General features: G+C 42.2%; 1 protein-coding gene across 3 annotated transcripts in view; it reads left to right on the forward strand.

Annotated features, from left to right (window-relative positions):
- AEBP2 (AE binding protein 2) overlaps window positions 1-18175 on the forward strand; it is an 82733-nt gene extending 64558 nt beyond the window's left edge. The window contains exon 9 of one of the 3 annotated variants that reach the window (XM_059682330.1): window positions 637-906. In XM_059682330.1, coding sequence (XP_059538313.1) covers window positions 637-706 — 70 coding nt within the window. In that variant the 3' untranslated portion in view covers window positions 707-906. Of the gene's footprint in view, window positions 1-636; window positions 907-18132 lie in introns of those variants that run through there. The other 2 variants (XM_059682331.1, XM_059682334.1) reach the window with 2 other exon arrangements.
- Window positions 18176-19337: the final 1162 nt, after the last annotated feature.

A 19337-nucleotide genomic window follows, 5' to 3' on the forward strand; every position in this document is an offset into this window, starting at 1 on the left:
GTTCCCATGGAGGTTCTGCGCTGGTAGGTTGTGATTCTCCAGCTCCTCCCTGGGTCAGTGCATTGCCTTGTGACCTCCGTTCTGTGATGGATCTAAGAAGAATTGTTGATACACAATTCAACTTCTACCTGTTGGGACAGTCGACTTCTGAGCTCCTTACATTCCAGATTAGAAACTAGACTTTCAAACCAATTCGAATAGTAATCTGCTATCGATTCATCCATTGCCCTGGCTCCATTAACTGTAAATGAGAGTTAAGCCTATACAAGGCTCAGGGATGTGTTTTCAGGCTGCATTGTAATTTATTTTTTTGTTAATCCTCACTGGAGAATATTTTTTCCATTAAAAAAATATTTTTAGAGTGGAAGGGAGGAGGAGGAGAGAAAGAGAAACATGGATGTGAGAGAGACATCAATTGGTTGCCTCCTGCACGTGCCCTGACCAAGGCTGGGGATCAAGCTTGCAACCGCCGTACGTACCTCTGGGATTGAAACAGGCCCTTCAGTCCGTGGGCTAATGCTCTAATCACTAAGCAAACCAGCTAGGGCCTGCAGTGTAATTTATATCATCTTACATACCGTAAAGCATTTTCAGGCAAAATTAAAGTAAAATATTACTGTTTATATGATTTTTTAGTTTCTTTTCCCCTCAACTTCACTCTATTCAAAACAGGAACTCAAAGAAAACGGAATCAAAGGAGCAATAAAGGAGGGATCAAGAAAATGTATCAGCCCTGACCGGTGTGGCTCAGTGGATAGAGCGTCGGCCTGCGGACTGAAGGGTCCCAGGTTCGATTCCGGTCAAGGGCATGTACTTTGGTTGCCGGCACATCCCCAGTAGGAGGTGTGCAGGAGGCAGCTGATCGATGTTTCTCTCTCATCAATGTTTCCAACTCTCCATCCCTCTCCCTTTCTCTCTGTAAAAAATCAATAAAATATGTTTTAGAAAAAAGAAAATGTATCAATTCAGTACTTACTCAATTCTATATTATGTTCAGTGTTTTTGAGGGACACAGGAACGGATAGAGCAAAAGGCCCTGTTCTCACAGAACTTACATTCTAGTGAGGAGGGGAGGGATAAGACAATAAACTAATAGTTGAAGTCAGTGAAAAGGGCCATGAAGACAAGCAGTGGAACTAGAGAAAGAAGGTAGGATGCTGTTTCAGTCAGCACAGTTGGAAGTTCTCTGAGGTGGTAATGGTTGAGCAGAGAGAGACCTGGCAGGTGGGTGTGCGTGAGGAGCGTGTTTGAGGCAGATGTGGTAAGTACGAGGGTCTGAGGAGGGTAGGCTTGGCCTGCTGCATGAATAGAAAGCCACCCGTGTGGCTGGAACACGGGGGAGGGGGCGGGGGGTATTAGAGGCACATCACGAAGGACGGACTGGCACACTTTGTTCTGTAAAAATAGTAAATTAGTTGAAATAGTTTTAGTTTTCAATTACAGTTCACCTTCAACATTGCTATGTTTTGGTCTAGCAGCACAGTGGCTAGACAATTACATGTTTTCAGAAAGTGTTTTCCCCAATATTCCCAGTACCCACCTGGCACCATACATAGCTTTCACAATATTATTGACTGTACTAGTGGCCCGGTGCATGAAATTCGTGCAGTTGGGGGGTCTCCCTCAGCCCGGCCTGCAACCTCTCCAATCTGGGACCCTTTGGAGGATGTCCGACATCCCTCTCACAATCCTGGACCGCTGGCTCTTAACCTCTCACCCTCCTGCCTGCCTGATCACCCCTAACCACTCTGCCTGCCAGCCTGATTGCCCCCAACTGCACCCCCCTTCTGGCCTGATCACCCCTAACTGCCCCCCCCCACCGGCCTGTGCTCTCTTAACTGCCCCCTCCGCCAGCCTGCTCATCCCCAACTGCCCCCCCCATGCCGGCCTGCTCTCCCCCAACTGCCCCTCTGCCAGCCTGCTCGCCCCCAACTGTCCCGTCCCCCCCCGTTGGCCTGATCACCCCCAACTGCCCTCCCCTCCTGGTCTGATCACCCCCAACTGCCTCTGCCTCAGCCCTGCCACCATGGCTTTGTCCAGAAGGACGTCTGGAAGGTCTCCCGGTCTAATTAGCATATTACCCTTTTATTAGTATAGATTCCCTATGTTGTACTTACAGCCTGTGACAATTTGGAAATACCAACTTGTAGTTACCTCTTTCACCCAGTCCCCCAATTCCTTCCCCTCTGGCTATTACCAGTCTGCTCTGTGTCTAAGTGTTTCAATGTGGTTTTTTTTTTGAAATATATTTTATTGATTTTTTTACAGAGAGGAAGGGAAAGGGATAGTGAGTTAGAAACATCGATGAGAGAGAAATATCGATTCAGCTGCCTCCTGCACGCCCCCTATTGGGGATGTGCCCGCAACCCAGGTACATGCCCTTGACCGGAATCAAACCTGGGACCCTTGAGTCCGCAGGCCAACGCTCTATCTGCTGAGCCAAACCAGATAGGGCGTTTCAATGTTTTTTAAATTAAAAAATATTTTTATTGATTTCTGAGAGGAAGGGAGAGGGAGAGAGAGAGAGAAACACCAATGATGAGAGAGAATCATTGATCGGCTGCCTCCTGCACACGCCACACTGGGGATGAAGCCCGCAACCCAGGCATATGCCCTGACTGGGAATGGAACTGTGACCTGGTTCATAGGTGGACACTCTGATCTTCAGCCCACACTGGCTGGGCTGAAGAAGTATTGAATGAAAGGTGATGCTTTTATCAGGCTTTTAATGTTAGATTTTGTCTCTGGAATTCTTTTAAAATTTACAAATATCCTAAAACCATTATGAGTGTTAGTGATCAAGAATGGAGATGATTTCCCTGTGGAAACAGAAGTGAAGTAGGCTAAAGTTTCTGACATTTTATTTGCCTACTGCTTTAAACAATAACTTTTATATACAGCCATCATCTGTGCAAACTGCTTTGGGTTTATGCTCATAAGTTTTCACTCTGTCTCCTGAGAAATAGTTGAATCAGTATTTGCCAGGTGCTATACAGCCGGCTGGGAGATGTTCCTTTGGCCGTAGTTAGCAGGAGGAATTGGGGATGGCTTTTGTTTTCTCTCAGGTAAGAAGTAAGGAGGAAAACTTAGGTCAGTATTTAGAAAATTGGTGAAGAAACCTCTAAGTTGTTCCCAGTCTTACCTGCACAGAGTATTGAATAGAAGATTATTTCAGTCCTAAACCAATTACTCTTTCAGTGACAAGACCCAGCCAGACTGGTCAATCCTACAGGAGTCTATATAGAATGTCTGAAGGAAGCTTTCCTTTTTGGTCTATAGGATTGCCTAATTTATAAAGAGGAACTATTTGTAAAATTTGAATTTAATTTGTATAGCATCCCCACCCCATTTTTTTCGAAGATGTACAAATTTCAGAAGAAACTGTAGCGCTCTAATAGTTAAATTGTTATTTGATAGCTGGATAACATACAAGGAAAAATGGTGACTTCATTTTTTGCCTCAGCATTTTGTATTGCTCTTTACTTGAACCCTTTGGTAAAAGAAAAATAGTACGATGCATAATTCTTGGTCAATGCAGTACATTTTCTAAAAATATCAAATAATTTCCTTGAAAATGTTCCAAATATGTGACATATATTCAATATAGAGATTTAGAAAATTCATACAAAAATACTTAAACTAAAATCCAATCATATTTTTAAAATCACTATTAATATATTAGGTGTTAATGTATGAGGATATTTTCTTCTATCCACACAGAAAAGATTTTTTCCAGATTCGTTAATAATGTATCACATATATGCTGAGCATTTCTACATCACTGGATTCCTGGTACAATGTAACATCCCATTGTGTGTGTGTGCGCCATACATGCTTTTGTTAGCTGGTCCCTTATCGTTGAGTATTTTAGTTTCCACTGTCTCACCAGTGTAAATAATGCTTGAACTGAAAACTTGGAGCGTGCTTTGTTATTTGTATGCTACAAATGGTATGTGGCCTTGTGCCCTTCCATTCCTGAATACTATCATGAAAATAAAAGTATAAAGGACAGCTTATTGTTTTAATTTATATTTATGACAATAAAGCCTGGGTATATTCTTATGCTTATAGTTAGTTATGTTTGTTATTATTCAACTATGTAAAACTATATATATAAAACCCTAAGCAACCAGTTGACCATTTGACCGGTTGCTATGATGCTCACTGATCACCAGGGGGCAGACGCTCAATGCAGGAGCTGGCCCCTGGTGGTCTGTGCACTCTCACAGTGGGAGCGCTGCTTAGCTGACTAATGGGCGCCAGATGTGGGCTCATGCCTGGCCAGCACAGCTGCGGTGGTGCGAGCCTCTCCCACCTCCGTGTCAGCGCTACTGAGCAGTGGCAGAGACAGGTGCTGTGGGGATGAGTGGGAGTGGCGTGGTGCTCGACTGCCACTTCTACATCCCTCGGGGGATGTCGGACTGCTGGTTTCGGCCCGGTCCCCGGGGATCAAGCTAAAACTGGCAATCCAACATCCCCCAAGGGGTCCTGGATTGCGAGAGGGTGCAGGCCAGCCTAAGGGACCCCGCTGGTGCACAAATCTGTGCACTGGGCCTCTAGTGTAAAAATATTAATCCTTTTACATGTTGCAAACAATGTCCAACTTTTGTTATTTTTATACAGATTTTTAAATCAACTCTTGCAATCTTTTTCATTATGAATCTTTTCTTGGTTAATATGGAGAAAGTCCTTTCCTATTCAATGTCCAAGTAAGTTAATTTCTTCAGGTTATTATGTGGTTTTATTTGTAAAAAAACAAAACAACACAATTATGTAAAATTTCAAGCATATTTAAGAATACAGAGAGGAGCTTAGTGAACCTGCTTTAACAAGTGGCCAATACATGGCCAATCTTGTTCCATCTATATCTGTCCCCTTGGGATATTTTGAAGTAAATTTCTGACATCTGAGGATCATTTAATCTGTTGATACTTGGGATTGTATCTCTAAAAGATAAAGATTTCACTTTTAAAACATAACCACAGTACCATATCACATGTAAAAAATTTAATAGTAATCCCTAGTATCAATTATTTAATATAATTTTTCTGATTGACTTACAATTGTTTGTTTTTTATCTTTTATAGATTAGGTTTTTTTTGAGAAAGTAATGCATGCACTTCATACAGAAAATTTCAGAGTACAAAAGTGTATAACAATGAAAGCCAGTCTACTTCTGCACATACAAACATAAGTATATACATATTTTTATCAAAAAAGGCTGAACAACATATCCTCCATTGTGAATCTTTTTTAAGGTATGAAAATTTATTTTTTTTGATTGTTTTAATCTTTATGGTTGAGATTATTACAGATGTCCCTCTTTTTTCCCCCCATTGCTCCCCTCCACCCAGTTCCCACCCCACCCCAGGCCTTTACCACCCTATTGTCTGTGTCCATAGGTAATGCATATATACATATAAGATCTTTGTTTAATCTGTTCCCACTCCTTTAACCCCCCTTCCCTCTGAGTATCATCAGTCTGTTCCATTTCCATGCCTCTGATTCTATTTTATTCACCAGTTTATTCTGTTCATTAGATTTCTTATTCATTTATTTTGATTTTTAGATTCAATTGTTGATAGGTATGTATTTGTTGCCATTTTGTTGTTCATATTTTTGATCTTTTTCTTTTTATTCTTCTTCCTCTTAAAAAATGCCCTTCAACATTTCATATAAAATTGGTTTGGTGGTGGTGAACTCCTTTAGCTTTTTCTCATCTGTGAAGCTCTTTATCTGACCTTCAATTTTAAATGATAGCTTTGCTGGTAGAGTAATCTTGGTTGTAGGTCCTTGCTATTTATCACTTTGAATATTTCTTGCCACTCCCTTCTGGCCTGCAAAGTTTCTGTTGATAAATCAGCTGACAGTTGTATGGGTGCTCCCTCGAAGGTAACTAACTGTTTTCGCGTGCTGCTTTTAAGATTCTCTCTTTGTCTTTTGCCCTTGGCATTTTTATTATGTCATTACCTTGGTGTGGTTCTCTTTGGGTTCCTCTTGTTTGGGACTAACTGTGCTTTCTGGACCTGTAAGTCTATTTCTTTCACCAGGTAGGGGAAGTTTTCTGTCATTATTTCTTCAAATAGGTTCAATATCTTGCTCTCTTCTTCTTGCACCCCCATAATGCAAATGTTGGTATGCTTGAAGTTGTCCCAGAGGCTCCTTACAACATCCTTACATTTTTTGGATTCCTTTTTCATTTTTCTCTTCTGCTTGGGTGTTTTTTGCTTCCTCATATTTCAATTGTTGATTTGACTCTCAGAATTCTCTACTCTACTATTTATTATTTAAAGTATTACAAATAGTAGTACATATATCTTCTTTTTTTCCCCATTGACCTTCCCCAGCCTTCCCTACCCCCTGGAACATGCCCTCATCCCACCCGCCCCAGTGTCTTGTGTCTATTGGTTGTACTTATATGCATGCATACAAGTCCTTCGGTTGATCTTTTTCCACCCCCTCCCCAACACTCCCCAGCCTTCCTGCTGTAATTTGACAGTCTGTTTGATGCTTTACTGCCTCTGTATCTATCTTTTTGTTCATAAGGTTATAATGTTCTTTATTTTCCATAAATGAGTGAGATCATGTGGTATTTTTCTTTCATTGCCTGGCTTATTTCACTTACCATAATGCTCTCCAGTTCTCTACTCTACTATTGAATCCCTGAATATTATTCTTTATTTCAGTCAGTGTATGCTTAATTTCTGGTCCATTTCCATTTTTTTTAGAGGTTTCTTGAAGATTCTTGAGTAACCTTATGACCGTGGTTTTGAACTCTATATCCAGTAGTTTGCTTTTTTCCATTTCTTTCATTTGTGACATGTTTTTTGTCTCCACATTTTGGCTGCTTCCCTGTGTTTGTTTCTATGTATTGGGTAGAGCTGCTATGTCTCCTTGAGTTGGTAGAGTGGTCTTGTGTAGTAGGTGTTCTATAGGGCCCAGTGATTCAGTCTCCCCAGTCACCTGAGCCGGGAGCCCTAGGTGCACCCCTTTGTGGGCTGTGAGCACAATCTTGTTGTAGTTGAGACTTAATTGCTGTTAGTGTCACTGGGAGTACTTGACCTCCAGGCCAATTGGCTGTGAGGATCAGCTGCGACTACAGTGGGAGAGCTGCTGTGCAGGAGATACCCCTATGGAGCAGGACTTGCTTCAGTGGGGCTTTGGTGATCACTGCGTCTGCCCCTTGAGTGTGTCACTTATGGATGTATAGAGATGTAATCTGGTATGGTCTGACACTGACCACTGGGAATACTGGCTCCTGGGTCTCCAGGGAGTTGCAGAGTCAGCCACTGCCTGGGGCCACCCAGCAGGAGCTACAGAGAGATCTGCAGATTCCTCCTCTTTGTATCAGGTTTGGAAGTGCCCAGATGAGGCCCTGCTATGAAGCAAGGCAGGCTGGTGCTGGTGCCAGGTCTTGGGCCTTATAGTGATAGGTTTGGGGCTCCCTGACCCAGCTGCAGCTTGTTTGAGAGAATTTAGCTTAAGCAAGGACAGGCCATTCATATGCAAAAGCCGCTATACACAGCTTGGATGGGTTGTAAATTGGATGAGGTAGGGTCTTAGGGAATCATGAGGGCAGAACAAACAGAAATGGCTGCCAGTCAGCCCTGTGACCCAGAGGTCCCAGCATAGGAGCAATGATCCCTGCGAGCATTTCTGTCTGGGAGAAAGCTGCCCCTGAGTTCCTGCCCCAATGCCAGACAATCCAGTTCCTCCTTGCATGTGTCTGTGCTCCCCGAAGCCTCGCCTGGCACTGGAGCTCAGAGGAAGCAGGACCTTGTATGTTCATTTCACTATGCCAGCCTTTTAAGAGGAATAGCGGGGTCTCCAGCAGCCTCTGTGTCACTGAGCTCCAACCCTCACTGTTTTTTACGGCCTGTAGCTCTTACTGCCCATAGGGACTTCTTTTCCTGGCTCTGGGGCCCTCGGCTGGGGGTCTGATGTGGGGCTGGGACCCCTTGCTCTTACTTAGAATATTGGTGTGACCCAGCTCTTCTTAGGCTGAAATTTGATTCTTAGCTCATTTCATGTGGTAAGTTCACCAATGAGGTGATTGGAGCTCAACTCCCTAATAACTTGAGCAAATAGAATAATACTGTTGAGATTCCATTATTGCTGTGGTGAGAAAAAACAATTCCATCTAACTGATGTTTAATTTTTGTTTGGATAGAATATATTTATTTTATTTATTTATTGGATGACATTGGTTAATAAAATTATATAGAGTTCAGGTGTACAATTCATCACCTGTATATTGCTTTGTGTATTCACCTCCTTAAGTCAAGTTTGTCATGTGAATATCTAAGAATTAGTCCATTCCTTGATAATGGAATTATCTAGGAATTTAGTCAAAGTCTCAGTATGGACTGGGAGCTTGTTAGAAATGCAGAATCTCAGGCTTACTGATCTGGAATGTGCATTTTAACAAGATTTCCAGGGGCCTAGTATGTCCCTTAAAGTTTGGCACTGCTTTAGCATATTAATTACATCACAGGCAACTGAGGGGTCTGTGGAGAACCATTTTTTAAAATATTCATTCCTCCACAAAACAGATATCTTTTAAGCATGTAATTTTTATTAGGCATTAGTAGTATTGGCAATAATAACAATGACAAGAGTAATATAATAAGCCAACCACTTTACATAATACATTGTTTCTAGTTCTAGAGCAGTGGTTCTCAACCTTCCTAATGCTGCGACCCTTTAATACAGTTTCTCATGTTGTGGTGGCCCCCAACTATAAAATTACTTTTGTTGCTACTTCATAACTGTAATTTTGCTACTGTTATGAATCGTAATGTAAATATCTGATATGCAGGATGTGTTTTCATTGTTACAAATTAAAGCATAGTGATTGATCACAAAAACAATATGTAATTATATATGTGTTTTTCGATGGTCTTAGGCGACCCCTGTGAAAGGGCGTTCCGCCCCCAAAGGGGTCGCGACCCACAGGTTGAGAACCACTGGTATCGAGGAAGGTGACGTTAGCTTGCCATGATAACTCAGGGTGTCGGCGGGCCACAATCAGAGAGCCTAACCCCATCTGACAAGTCCCCTGTATTTCTACCACTTCTGACCTAAAACCAGAGGGGGCAAGATCTTGTATTTTGAAATCCTTGATAATCTTAAAGCTTGTTCTTGGTGTAGAGGAAAAAAACAGGGAAACGTGATCTGGTTACTTATGGTCAGTGCTGAAGCGTCACCTGGAAAAGGAATGCAGACAGAAGACAGCAGATTTCTAAATGAAAATGTTACTTCTCGGGCCATTTCAGATCCAATAAATGGAATAACACACCTGTTTGCATAATACTCTTTTTTTGTGGAGGAGTAAAATAAATTTCAAAACACAGCCTGGAGAACTGCATTTCTCAATGTTTTGTATCAAATCTTTTGTTTGACCTCAAAAGTCTAATGACGATTTTGGGTGAAAAGCAGGAGAGAGAGGGAACTGCCCGCGCGGCTGTGAGCTGGCCCCTGCTCTTCTGGATCTCGGTGCACATCAGAAAGTCGGTGGAAGAAAGGGAACATCTGCTTTTCTGCGGACGGGGCAAGGCAAGTATTCTTATCAATCACAAATCAACTTGCTTCTAGTCAAGAGAATGCTGCCCCAGGCCCTGCCATGCCTCCACCTTCTTGTTTGCCTGGAAAGAGAGATTCCAGAGGCCGGCAATTGACGGGCAATTGACACAATGAATGCCTTTGATTTCCACTCCAGAGAATTGGGGCATGCGTGTGTGGGGCAGTCAACATAGTTTTCCGTGTCATAATCGTATTTCCCATTGCTGCAAGAAAGACTGTTTATGATTTTAGCACCCAGAATCAAAGGAAATTGTTTTCATATTAGCCAAACAAATAAAAAATAAAATATAATTACCATCACAAAATATTGACCGATTCAGGCGAAGCAATGAAGATGTTTGGGGTAAGTACACTTCAAGTTCCTAAAGCTGGGACGTGGGCTTCCCAAACGTAGCTTTGTTCGGATTGCCACCGGTTCCGGGAGCTGGCTTTCTGTTGGTGGGAGGAAAACTTGCCTTTTGAAGCAATGTGGCGCACACGCTCTTCATAGAACATGAAAGGAAAGGCTCTTCGTGCCAAGAAATCACTCACGTGAGATGGAATTTTTTTATTTTCTCAAATAAATCTGGTGGCAAGCTTTTCCCCGAAAGCTTCAGGGAAGAATGAAATAATCTGAAACTGTGTTCAGGGCAGTCACCATCAGCCTCTCACACGGAGTTTGCAATGCCTGTCCAAAAGCACAAACTCAGCTTGCAGGTTTTTGATTTTTTTTTTTTTTTTTTTTTTGTAGAGTGGACTGGTGTGCAAAGGCTGCTTCTCTGGCTAACTGGATAGCTTCCAGGTAGTGGCGATGATTTTTAGATTTATGACAAGCTCTAGATCTGCCTAGAGACACAGCATGTTTGAAAAACAAGGTGTTAAGTACGTCAGGGGTGGGGGTGGAGGGCCTCAGGGTAATAATGTTCAAGTTCAGCACTGCACCCGCAGGCAGTTCAGCAATGAGGCACACGAGCTCCTTTGGAGGATTTTTACAATTAAATTAAATTTAAAACTTTTCCTTATAATCAAGGGCAGTTTTTGCCTCCATCACCGTTGGCGCCATAACTCTTAAGTACAGATTCCATTGACGAGTAACGTTTTGCCTAGGATATCTTAATGCTGCTGGGAGCTTAGGAACTTTCGGCCTTTAGTCTTTGAGCCTCAGGAAGACTCCACCCATCTTCGTAGTTGCAAGTTTTCCCCCAGCCTTTACAATGGGAAAAACACCCTGTTTCCATCTCAGCCCTGCCTGCTTGACCTTCCATATCACTGGTGATTTGCAGGAATCAAAAGGCATCCCTGCCTCTGCATTCTTTTCCCAATTTGAGGCTTTTCTCCATTTAGAGAGACGGGTTGCCTGTTGTTAGCAAGGCCCCTTTGACCTTAACCTTTGGAGAGAATTCAACAAAGGCAAGAACTCAGCCAAGAAATTAAATGGGATCAAACTTCTGAAGAGTGTCCAGAACAAACACCGCCCTGAGTTAGGGCCCAAATAACCCCTGGAAGTTACTTCCCTCAGCGCCACAGCGTGGTAGGAAAGATGAGGGTGTTACTATTTTAAAATTTCTTTTTAATAAGTAATATCCTAGGGTGAAAAAAAGTAATTATTTTGTCCCTATTGGAAGTGGTAGCCATAATAAATCCCCCTTGTTTTCTTTCTTTTTTTTCCCTGACTCAATAGAACATACTAATTACATTTGAAGTTTATTTTTGCTGCCATCAAACGCAAAATTTAGCTCTCTACCCAAATACGTGGAAATTGATTTTGGATTTATGACAAATCCTACACTTGTCTCGGGTAAAGAATCTATATTTATTTAAATATGAAAAGCAATCTCTTGAGAGCATTGTGTGGGAACCATGCAATTTAAATATTCTTGTGCTGGAAAGGCTGTCTTTTTCAAATCCTTTCTGGCTTCTAGCCCTGGAGAATGCAGCCGTATTCCAGAGGGACAGGGGAGAAATGCTGGATTAAAAATCAAGAGCTGTAGCTCTGGCTCGTGGTGCTCAGTGGTTAAAGTGTCAGTCCCTCCACTGAAGGGTCTCCGGTTTGATTCCCAGTCAAAGGCACATTCCAGGGTTTCAGGTTCATTCTCAGCCTCGGGTCAGGGCAAGTATTGGAGGCAACCAATCGATGTGTCTCTCTCATATTGATGTCCCTCTGTCTGTCTGTCTGTCTCTCACTGTCTCCCTCCCTCCCTCCCTCCTACTTCTTCCCTTCTAATCTCTCTAAAAACCAATGGAAAAAATATCCTTGGGTGCCCAGCCAATGTCCTCAGTGGATGATCTTGACCTATGAACTGGCTCCTGTATACCCCCTACAGGGGCTCTATCCCTCCATTCTCATCATTGATGTTTCTATCTCTCCCTCTACCTTCCTCTCTGAAATCAATAGGGATATATACACATACTCTTGGGTGAGGATTAACAACAAAAATATCAAGAGACATCCTCCCCATGTCTCTATTCTCTCTTCTCTCTCTCTCTCTCTCTCTCTCTGCAAAAAGCTTTATTGTGTGTTTTTTTTTTTTTGGTCCGATGCATGGGAGAGGGCTTCAGGTGGTTAAAAGAATGGCTAGCAGTTTCGGGAAGAGGCTTAGGTAAAGCCAGACACCAGGGTATCTAGAGGGGCCCCTCAAAGGCCTCTGGGCTCCAAAGGCTCCTAGTCCTGCTTGAGGGCGAGCCTTCGGAAGAGAGATTCGCCCAGCCCAGCCTGGGGGCCGGCCAGCCTGCGGAGGTGAGTCAGGTGTCACTCATCTTCTTGATGAGTTTCACCCCCTCACCCCGGAAGCGGTTCTCCAGGAGTCACAGGATGAGGGTCTGCGTGGATAGAACCCAGGGCCTGCAGCTCCAAAAGGGCCTGGTTCGGTTCCTCTCCAAGACCAGGGCGGCTTCCATGGCCCTGAGTTTTGCCCACTCATCCTGGGAGGCCTCAGCACGTCCCGGAAGAGAACGCGGCTGCAGTGCTGTTTTGGCAACTTTAAGAGGCGATCAGCGCCCTTGCGCTTCTTCTCCGCCAACTTGAGGAAGAAGCAGCCCATGCCCTGGAGGAGCCACATCATCAGGTCAAAATAGAAGCCCAGAGAGAGGTAGGTGCGGGAGGCCCCAGATGCAGGCTGGCCAGGCGCTTGACCGCAGCCTCCACCTCGGTGGAATAATTCTGACGAATTTGGGGGCTCATGGTTGTCTGGCAATAAGGAATTAAGGTAGAAAAAAACAGGTGTGTTGGCTGGTCCCGGAGGTGGTTCTGAGGTGGTGACTGGATGAGATGCAGGAGAGTGGCCGGAGGCTTGAAGAAGGGGTGTCCCTGGGTCTGTTCCGTCCAAACACTGTTGAAGCAAGAGACAGATCCGGGACCTCTGAGGGCAGTGCCTGTTTTCTCTTTTTATAAGAACATCAGTCATTTGGTTTAGGGCCCATCTTAATTCAGTATGGCCTCTTCTTAACTTGAAGATACCTGTTTTTTAAATAAGATTACATTTATTTATTTGTTTGTTTTTTAAAAGAAGAAACACCTTTATTACATGAGTTAAGATAGGAGGACCTTTCCAGGCCTTGATTTTCTTCACCTGGAACTCCAGCATGTGACAATGTGCGTGGCCACCAGGCCTGGTCTTGGAGCGAGACCTGCAAGAAGCTTGCTTGATGCTCTCTAACTAGAAGACTGCTGATGCTGGCATTCTTTTTCTGTTCATCATATTTCTTCTGAATTTTCTTTCATTGTTTATTTTTGGTTTAAATTCTCTTCTTCCTCAGGAGTCAGGTTGGTCCCCTTCTTGTGGCCCAGGGCGATGTGTAGTGGGGCTCATCCCACTGTCGGTACCGTGTGTTGTCAATGAACACCATTCATTTCTTTACCAGGGTCTTGGTGGGTACCAGTTTGTTGTTGGATGCATTGTAGATAACATCAGTAATCCTTGTTTTGTGCCTACAACACTCGGAGCCCCAGGAGAAGTTGCTCACGTCCAGCTTCAAGGCTCGGTCCCAGGGCGTCCCAGCTCAGATTATTGCTTCTTGCGATGGGGCTTTCTCTTGCCCCTGGTCTTGCAGCACATGTGCCAGTTGTCCCAAGAGATGCCCATGGCTCCGTGCCCTCTGGAAAGAGCTAAATAAGATCACATTTATAGGTACTGGGTGTTAGGATTTCAACGTATCATTTGGGGGATGCGATTCAACAGTAAGAGTTATAGATGACAATTGCAGTGCCCTGTGAACATCAGTACCTAATTTATTTCTGTATTTTGTTTGGAGGCACAATATGAAGAGAAATCTTGGTCCACACTTATAAGAAATCATCTATAATAATAAAAGTGTAATACGCTAATTAGACTGGACAGCCTAACAACCTCCGGACGTCATTCCAGACATCCTTCCGGATGAAGCCACCATGGCAGGGGCCAAGGCAGAGGCGGTTAGGGGCGATCAGGCAGGTAGGCAAGCAGTTAGGGGTGATCAGGCAGGCACGCAGAGTGGTTAGGGGTGATCAGGCAGGCAGAGGCGGTTAGGAGTGATCAGGCAGGCAGACGAGCGGTTAGGGGTGATCAGGCAGGCAGGCGAGCGGTTAGGGGTGATCAGGCAGGCAGGCAGGCGAGCGGTTAGGGGTGATCGGGCAGGCAGGCGAGCAGTTAGGGGTGATCAGGCAGGCAGACGAGCGGTTAGGGGTGATAGGGCAGGCAGGCAGAGGCGGTTAGGGGTGATCAGGTAGGCAGATGAGCGGCTACCTCTTGGTACATGGAGATGATGCTCAACCAACTGAGTCACACCAGACAGGCGAGAGGCTTCACTTTTTTAAAGGCGTTAAACAGCCTCCTGAAGAGCTTACATCACCATTATATTGGGCTGACAATGTGTTTTTAAATGTCACAATACCCTGAATTATTCAGTGGTGCCATTTGAAAACATCTTGTTAGTGGTGCATTCTGTCTGGCATGCCCTCAAAATTTCAAATGAGTTAAAATAGTGTTGTATTTGGAGTCTAAACTTGGTTTCAGTTTTATTGCTGGCACTTTCTTTGCTTTTCTGCGCAGTAACATGGGGGACTGGGAACTGTCACAATGAGCCCCTTAAGCTGGTTAAAAATAGCATGTAGATACTCCAGCTGGTACAACTAACTTACAGTTGAGAGATGTTTAATTAAGGGAGTTTTCTTAAACAGAAAACGTTATTTATATTTTTATTTGACATATCTGTTCTAGGAGCTTGTCTTGAAACTACTAAAAACTTCAATGTAAATGTGTACTTTATGAAATGCACTGCCCTTATCATGAAAATAACTGAAAAGTCCCCAGTTTAAAGACTAAGCCTTTATACATTTGACAATTTTTATGACTTGATCCAACTTCTTTCAAAATGTTGCATAGATAACTACTTAACACAAGTATAATGACCACACACAGATTTCAGCAACTGCTTTCATCTGAGCAACTCCTTCCATATCATCAGAATAGACATGGCTATATCTTGTGCGGAGTTATTCAATGATATAATTATAATCTAATCTACAAATTGATTTTTTTCTCTAGTTTTGTTTCAGCTAATAAATCTTCCTTGGGGTCATTTGCGTGATTCTGTAGGAAAACAAGCAAAACGTTGATATCAGCAAATAGACATTTTCATTCAGCTGAATCATAAAACCTAAGCTTTAAAGGAATTCATATACATATATTTTAAATTCACACCGGAGGATTTTTTCCCCATTGGTCCTTAGAAAGAGTGGAAGGGAGGGAAGAAGGTGAGAAGGAGACACACACACACACACACACACACACACACACACACACACAGAGAGAGAAACATTGATGCGAGAGGCACATCTGCTAGTTGCCTCCCGCATGGCTCTGACCAGGGCCAGGGATCCAACCAGCAACCCAGGCATGTACTCCTGACAGAGTATTGAAACTGAGACCCTTCAGTCCTCGGGCCAACGCTGTAACCACTGTGAAACACTGGCCAGGGCCAGATGTGTATTTTGAATGTGTATTTTGGGGTTTGAACAGGGATGCTAACCAGCATATTTGGTAATATGTAGGGGGCATGTTTGGTTGTCTCAAGACCTAAGGGTACAGCTGGCACTTGGTTTCTGTGAGCCAATGATGCTAAGCGACCCACACTTGTCTCATCTTGAAGGTCAGCAGAAAAGGAGGGTGATTATGCTTTTGTAAATGTCTGTTTACCTAATATAGCCCAGAATTTAATAAGATTTTTCTGATAGAATTTGTCTTTTCCTCACTCTGGATGGTCCTATTCAGGAGCTGTCCTTCTCAGATTTAAATTTTGTTCACATAAACTTTTTGTTGATGAAACTAAGTAGGTGAATTAGGCAGGAACATCCCAATCCATCGATGTTTCTCTCTCATATTGATGTTTCTCTTTCCTTTCCTCGCTCTGAGAAATAAATAAGTAAATAAAAAATAAAGGTTCCCTTTCTTAAAAAAATTTTTTTTATGTGAAACTTATAGGCAATTGCTTTCATTTCATTTGAAATGAAAGTGGTGTGATAGTGGTGTGGTTAAATATTAATTGAATATCACTTAGCGCCAAATTGGCACTTTTCATCATGAGGCAATCTTATTTTACTGATTGTATTTCTCCTAAATTTAATTTTTAAACCAATGATTCATTTCTACTTTTAGAGATAATTACTGTATCTCACCAGAAAATTAAAAATAAATTAAAACAAAAGTATCCAAAACTTACCCTAAGACTTCAGCTTAAATAATTATCATGACATATTTTACTTGTTTACTGTATGCTTTCTGACAAGAGCAAGTGCTGAGCAGAAGTGTCTGAACCTCATCTGGCATCTGATGAACTGAATTAGTATGTTCTAGGCCAGTGGTCGGCAAACTCATTAGTCAACAGAGCCAAATATCAACAGTACAATGATTGAAATTTTCTTTTGAGAGCCAAATTTTTTAAACTTAAACTATATAGGTAGGTACATTGTTATTAACTTAATTAGGGTACTCCTAAGCTGCCTTTGCTAAAAACATCCTCAATTTGATTGAGGTACATTCGCTGAGGTCGACCCCTTCCAACTCTCCCATCCACACTCGTCTTGTATACTTGTTTCGTCTATCTCCTTTTCGAAAACCGACTTCTGCGCATGGGCCACCAAGTTTCAATCGCACTGTACGTGCACTCCCGCACATGGTATTTTGTGGAAGAGCCACACTCAAGGAGCCAAAGAGCTGCATGTGGCTCGCGAGCCACGGTTTGCCGACCACTGTTCTAGGGGAAGTCTGCTCCCCCACATACTTTTATGGGAGAGGCCCTGTGCAAGTCTGAATTAAAAAAAAAAAAAGACTGGTGCAGAATTACTACCTATGAAGTGTATTACATGTATGCTAGAGTTGGCTAAAAAGCTATCATTCACGGCCTGCCTACAAATGAAGAAACCTGACTGGAAGGTAACACAGTGGTGGTCTCCAATGTGTTCAAAGTTGGTGTTTAACAACATTTAAAAAATAGGTAAATTCTGCCCTGGCTGGTTAGACTCAGTGGATAGAGCGTCAGCCTGTGGACTGAAGGGCTCCGGGTTTGATTCCTGCCAGGGGCACATGCCAGGGTTGCTCGGGCTCTTTCCCCAGTGGGGGGCGTGCAGGAGGCAGCCAGTCAATGATTCTCTCTCATCATTAATGTTTCTATCTCTCTCTCCCCTCTCCCTTTTTCTCTGAAATCCAGAAAAATTTATTTTAAAAAATAGTTAAATTCTATACTGACTGATTTCAGACCAGCCTGAGCTCTCAGCCCATGGTATGCAGCTTGATCCAGTTAGTTTCATCCTTTTCTTTTTTCTTAGTCCAATTATATATATATATATATATATATATATATATATATATATATATATGTATGTGTATATATATATATATATATATATATATATATATATATATATATTTTAATTGATTTCAGAGAGAAAGGGAGAGGGAGAGAGAGGTAGAAACATCAATGATGAGAGAGAATCATTGATTGACCGCCTCCTGCACATCTCCCACTGGGGATGGAGCCCTAGTCAGGAATTGAACTGTGACCTCCTGGTTCATAGATCAATGCTCAACCACGCCAGCCAGGCTATAAAGGCGGGGTTGTGGGGGTGGGTTGGGGTGGGGTGGGGTGGCGATATGAAGTAACTTATACTCTGCTAACTTAGTGGACTATTTTACAATGATTAGAAATGATAGTTATAAAGACTGTATGTATGGATTTTAAGTAAAATTTTTAAAAGAATTTTTATCAATAAAGATTAAGCTTATGTAAAAACAATATCTACATTTTGAAAAGATCATAAAATGTAAACAATAAAACGTACAAGAGTTGGTTATCAATACAATTTTTAAAAAGAAATTTTAATAATAAAATTGTCATGAAAAAGAAATGTTATTTTGATATTAATGCATGTTTTAAATAATGTAATTTGAAGGAAATATTTTCTTCCAGATCAGAATAAACAGATATGATGTCAATAGATATGACAGTGTCTTAAATAGCTGTCTAAATTGTGTTAACAAAACTTAAAATGCTTTTATCTAATTCTTTCCCCTTTTGTTTAACCCACACATATTTCAGAGAGAAGTTCATCCAAACATCAGATTAGTCTTTTAATTCATAAGAATGCTGATTTGGAAAATTGAGTGTTCTGTGCCTAAATATCTTGTTTATTAGATATTCATTATTCATTTTTATGTTTTGCTAAGAAAAATCACTATTAAACTTCCCATGGCTACAGTTGGGAAACTATGCCCTCTTTTCATAGTGATAAACATGTTGTGAAACCTTCTAAAGGCACAATATCCTGGTTCAAGTTCATTGAATTTTTATGAAGATAAAAGGGACAGGGAGGATTATGTAAGAAGATCTCACATGAAAAGAGATTCTAAGATCTAGAAACCAAGAGAAAGAAAAATTCTAGGAATGTACATAAACTCAATGTGGTGATTTGGTAATATGGCAATATGGTAATGTTTAACTGGCAAAGCTCTAATAGTTGTGTGTGTGTGTGTGTGTGTGTGTGTGTATACACACACACACATATATATATATTTTTGATTAATAAAAAAGGGAAAGCAATAATTACTCCTATTAAAAAATAAATCTAAAACATAACTCATGAAAGCCTGTGAAGAATGAAGAAGGTGGTCTTCTAAGACCATTTAAAGCGATGAAATGAGACTTAATTTTGGCTTAATTAGCAGTTAACACCAAATATTTACTTGTTGGCAAGAGACCAAGGCAAAATATGCAATTTGTTAAAAGCCTATAGTTCTTTTATTCTGATGGAAATAATCCTATCTAATAAAAGAGAAACATGGTAATTAGCGTACGACTGCTACCCTTCCCATTGGCCAATCAGGGCGATATGCAAATTAACTGCCAGCCAAGATGGTGGCCAGCAGCAAGGCAGCTGGAAGCGAACATGAGGCTTGCTTGCTTCAGTGACGGAGGACTCCAACGTTCCCCGCCTGCCCCTGCAGGCCTCTGAGCTGCAACTCTAAGCAACTATGTTACAAATATAGAAGCTAAACAAAACCCCAGAAACCTGCTTTAGTCACCGGGCTTCAGCCAGCAGGATCGCAACATTGTTTCAAATACAGAAGGTAAACAAAGGCCAGAAACCTGCTTTCAGCAGCGGAGGCCTAAGAGCTGGAGCCTCAGAGCTAAAGCTGGCCCAGAATAAAAAAGAAAAAGAAAAAAAGGAGTGGTTGGGAGCTTCAGTCACCTGCCAGCCTGAAAACAACCCTCAGCCCCTCACCCAGACTGGCCAGGCACTCCAG

This window comes from Myotis daubentonii, chromosome 2 (genome assembly GCF_963259705.1).
Source record: "Myotis daubentonii chromosome 2, mMyoDau2.1, whole genome shotgun sequence".
Classification (NCBI taxonomy): domain Eukaryota; kingdom Metazoa; phylum Chordata; class Mammalia; order Chiroptera; family Vespertilionidae; genus Myotis; species Myotis daubentonii.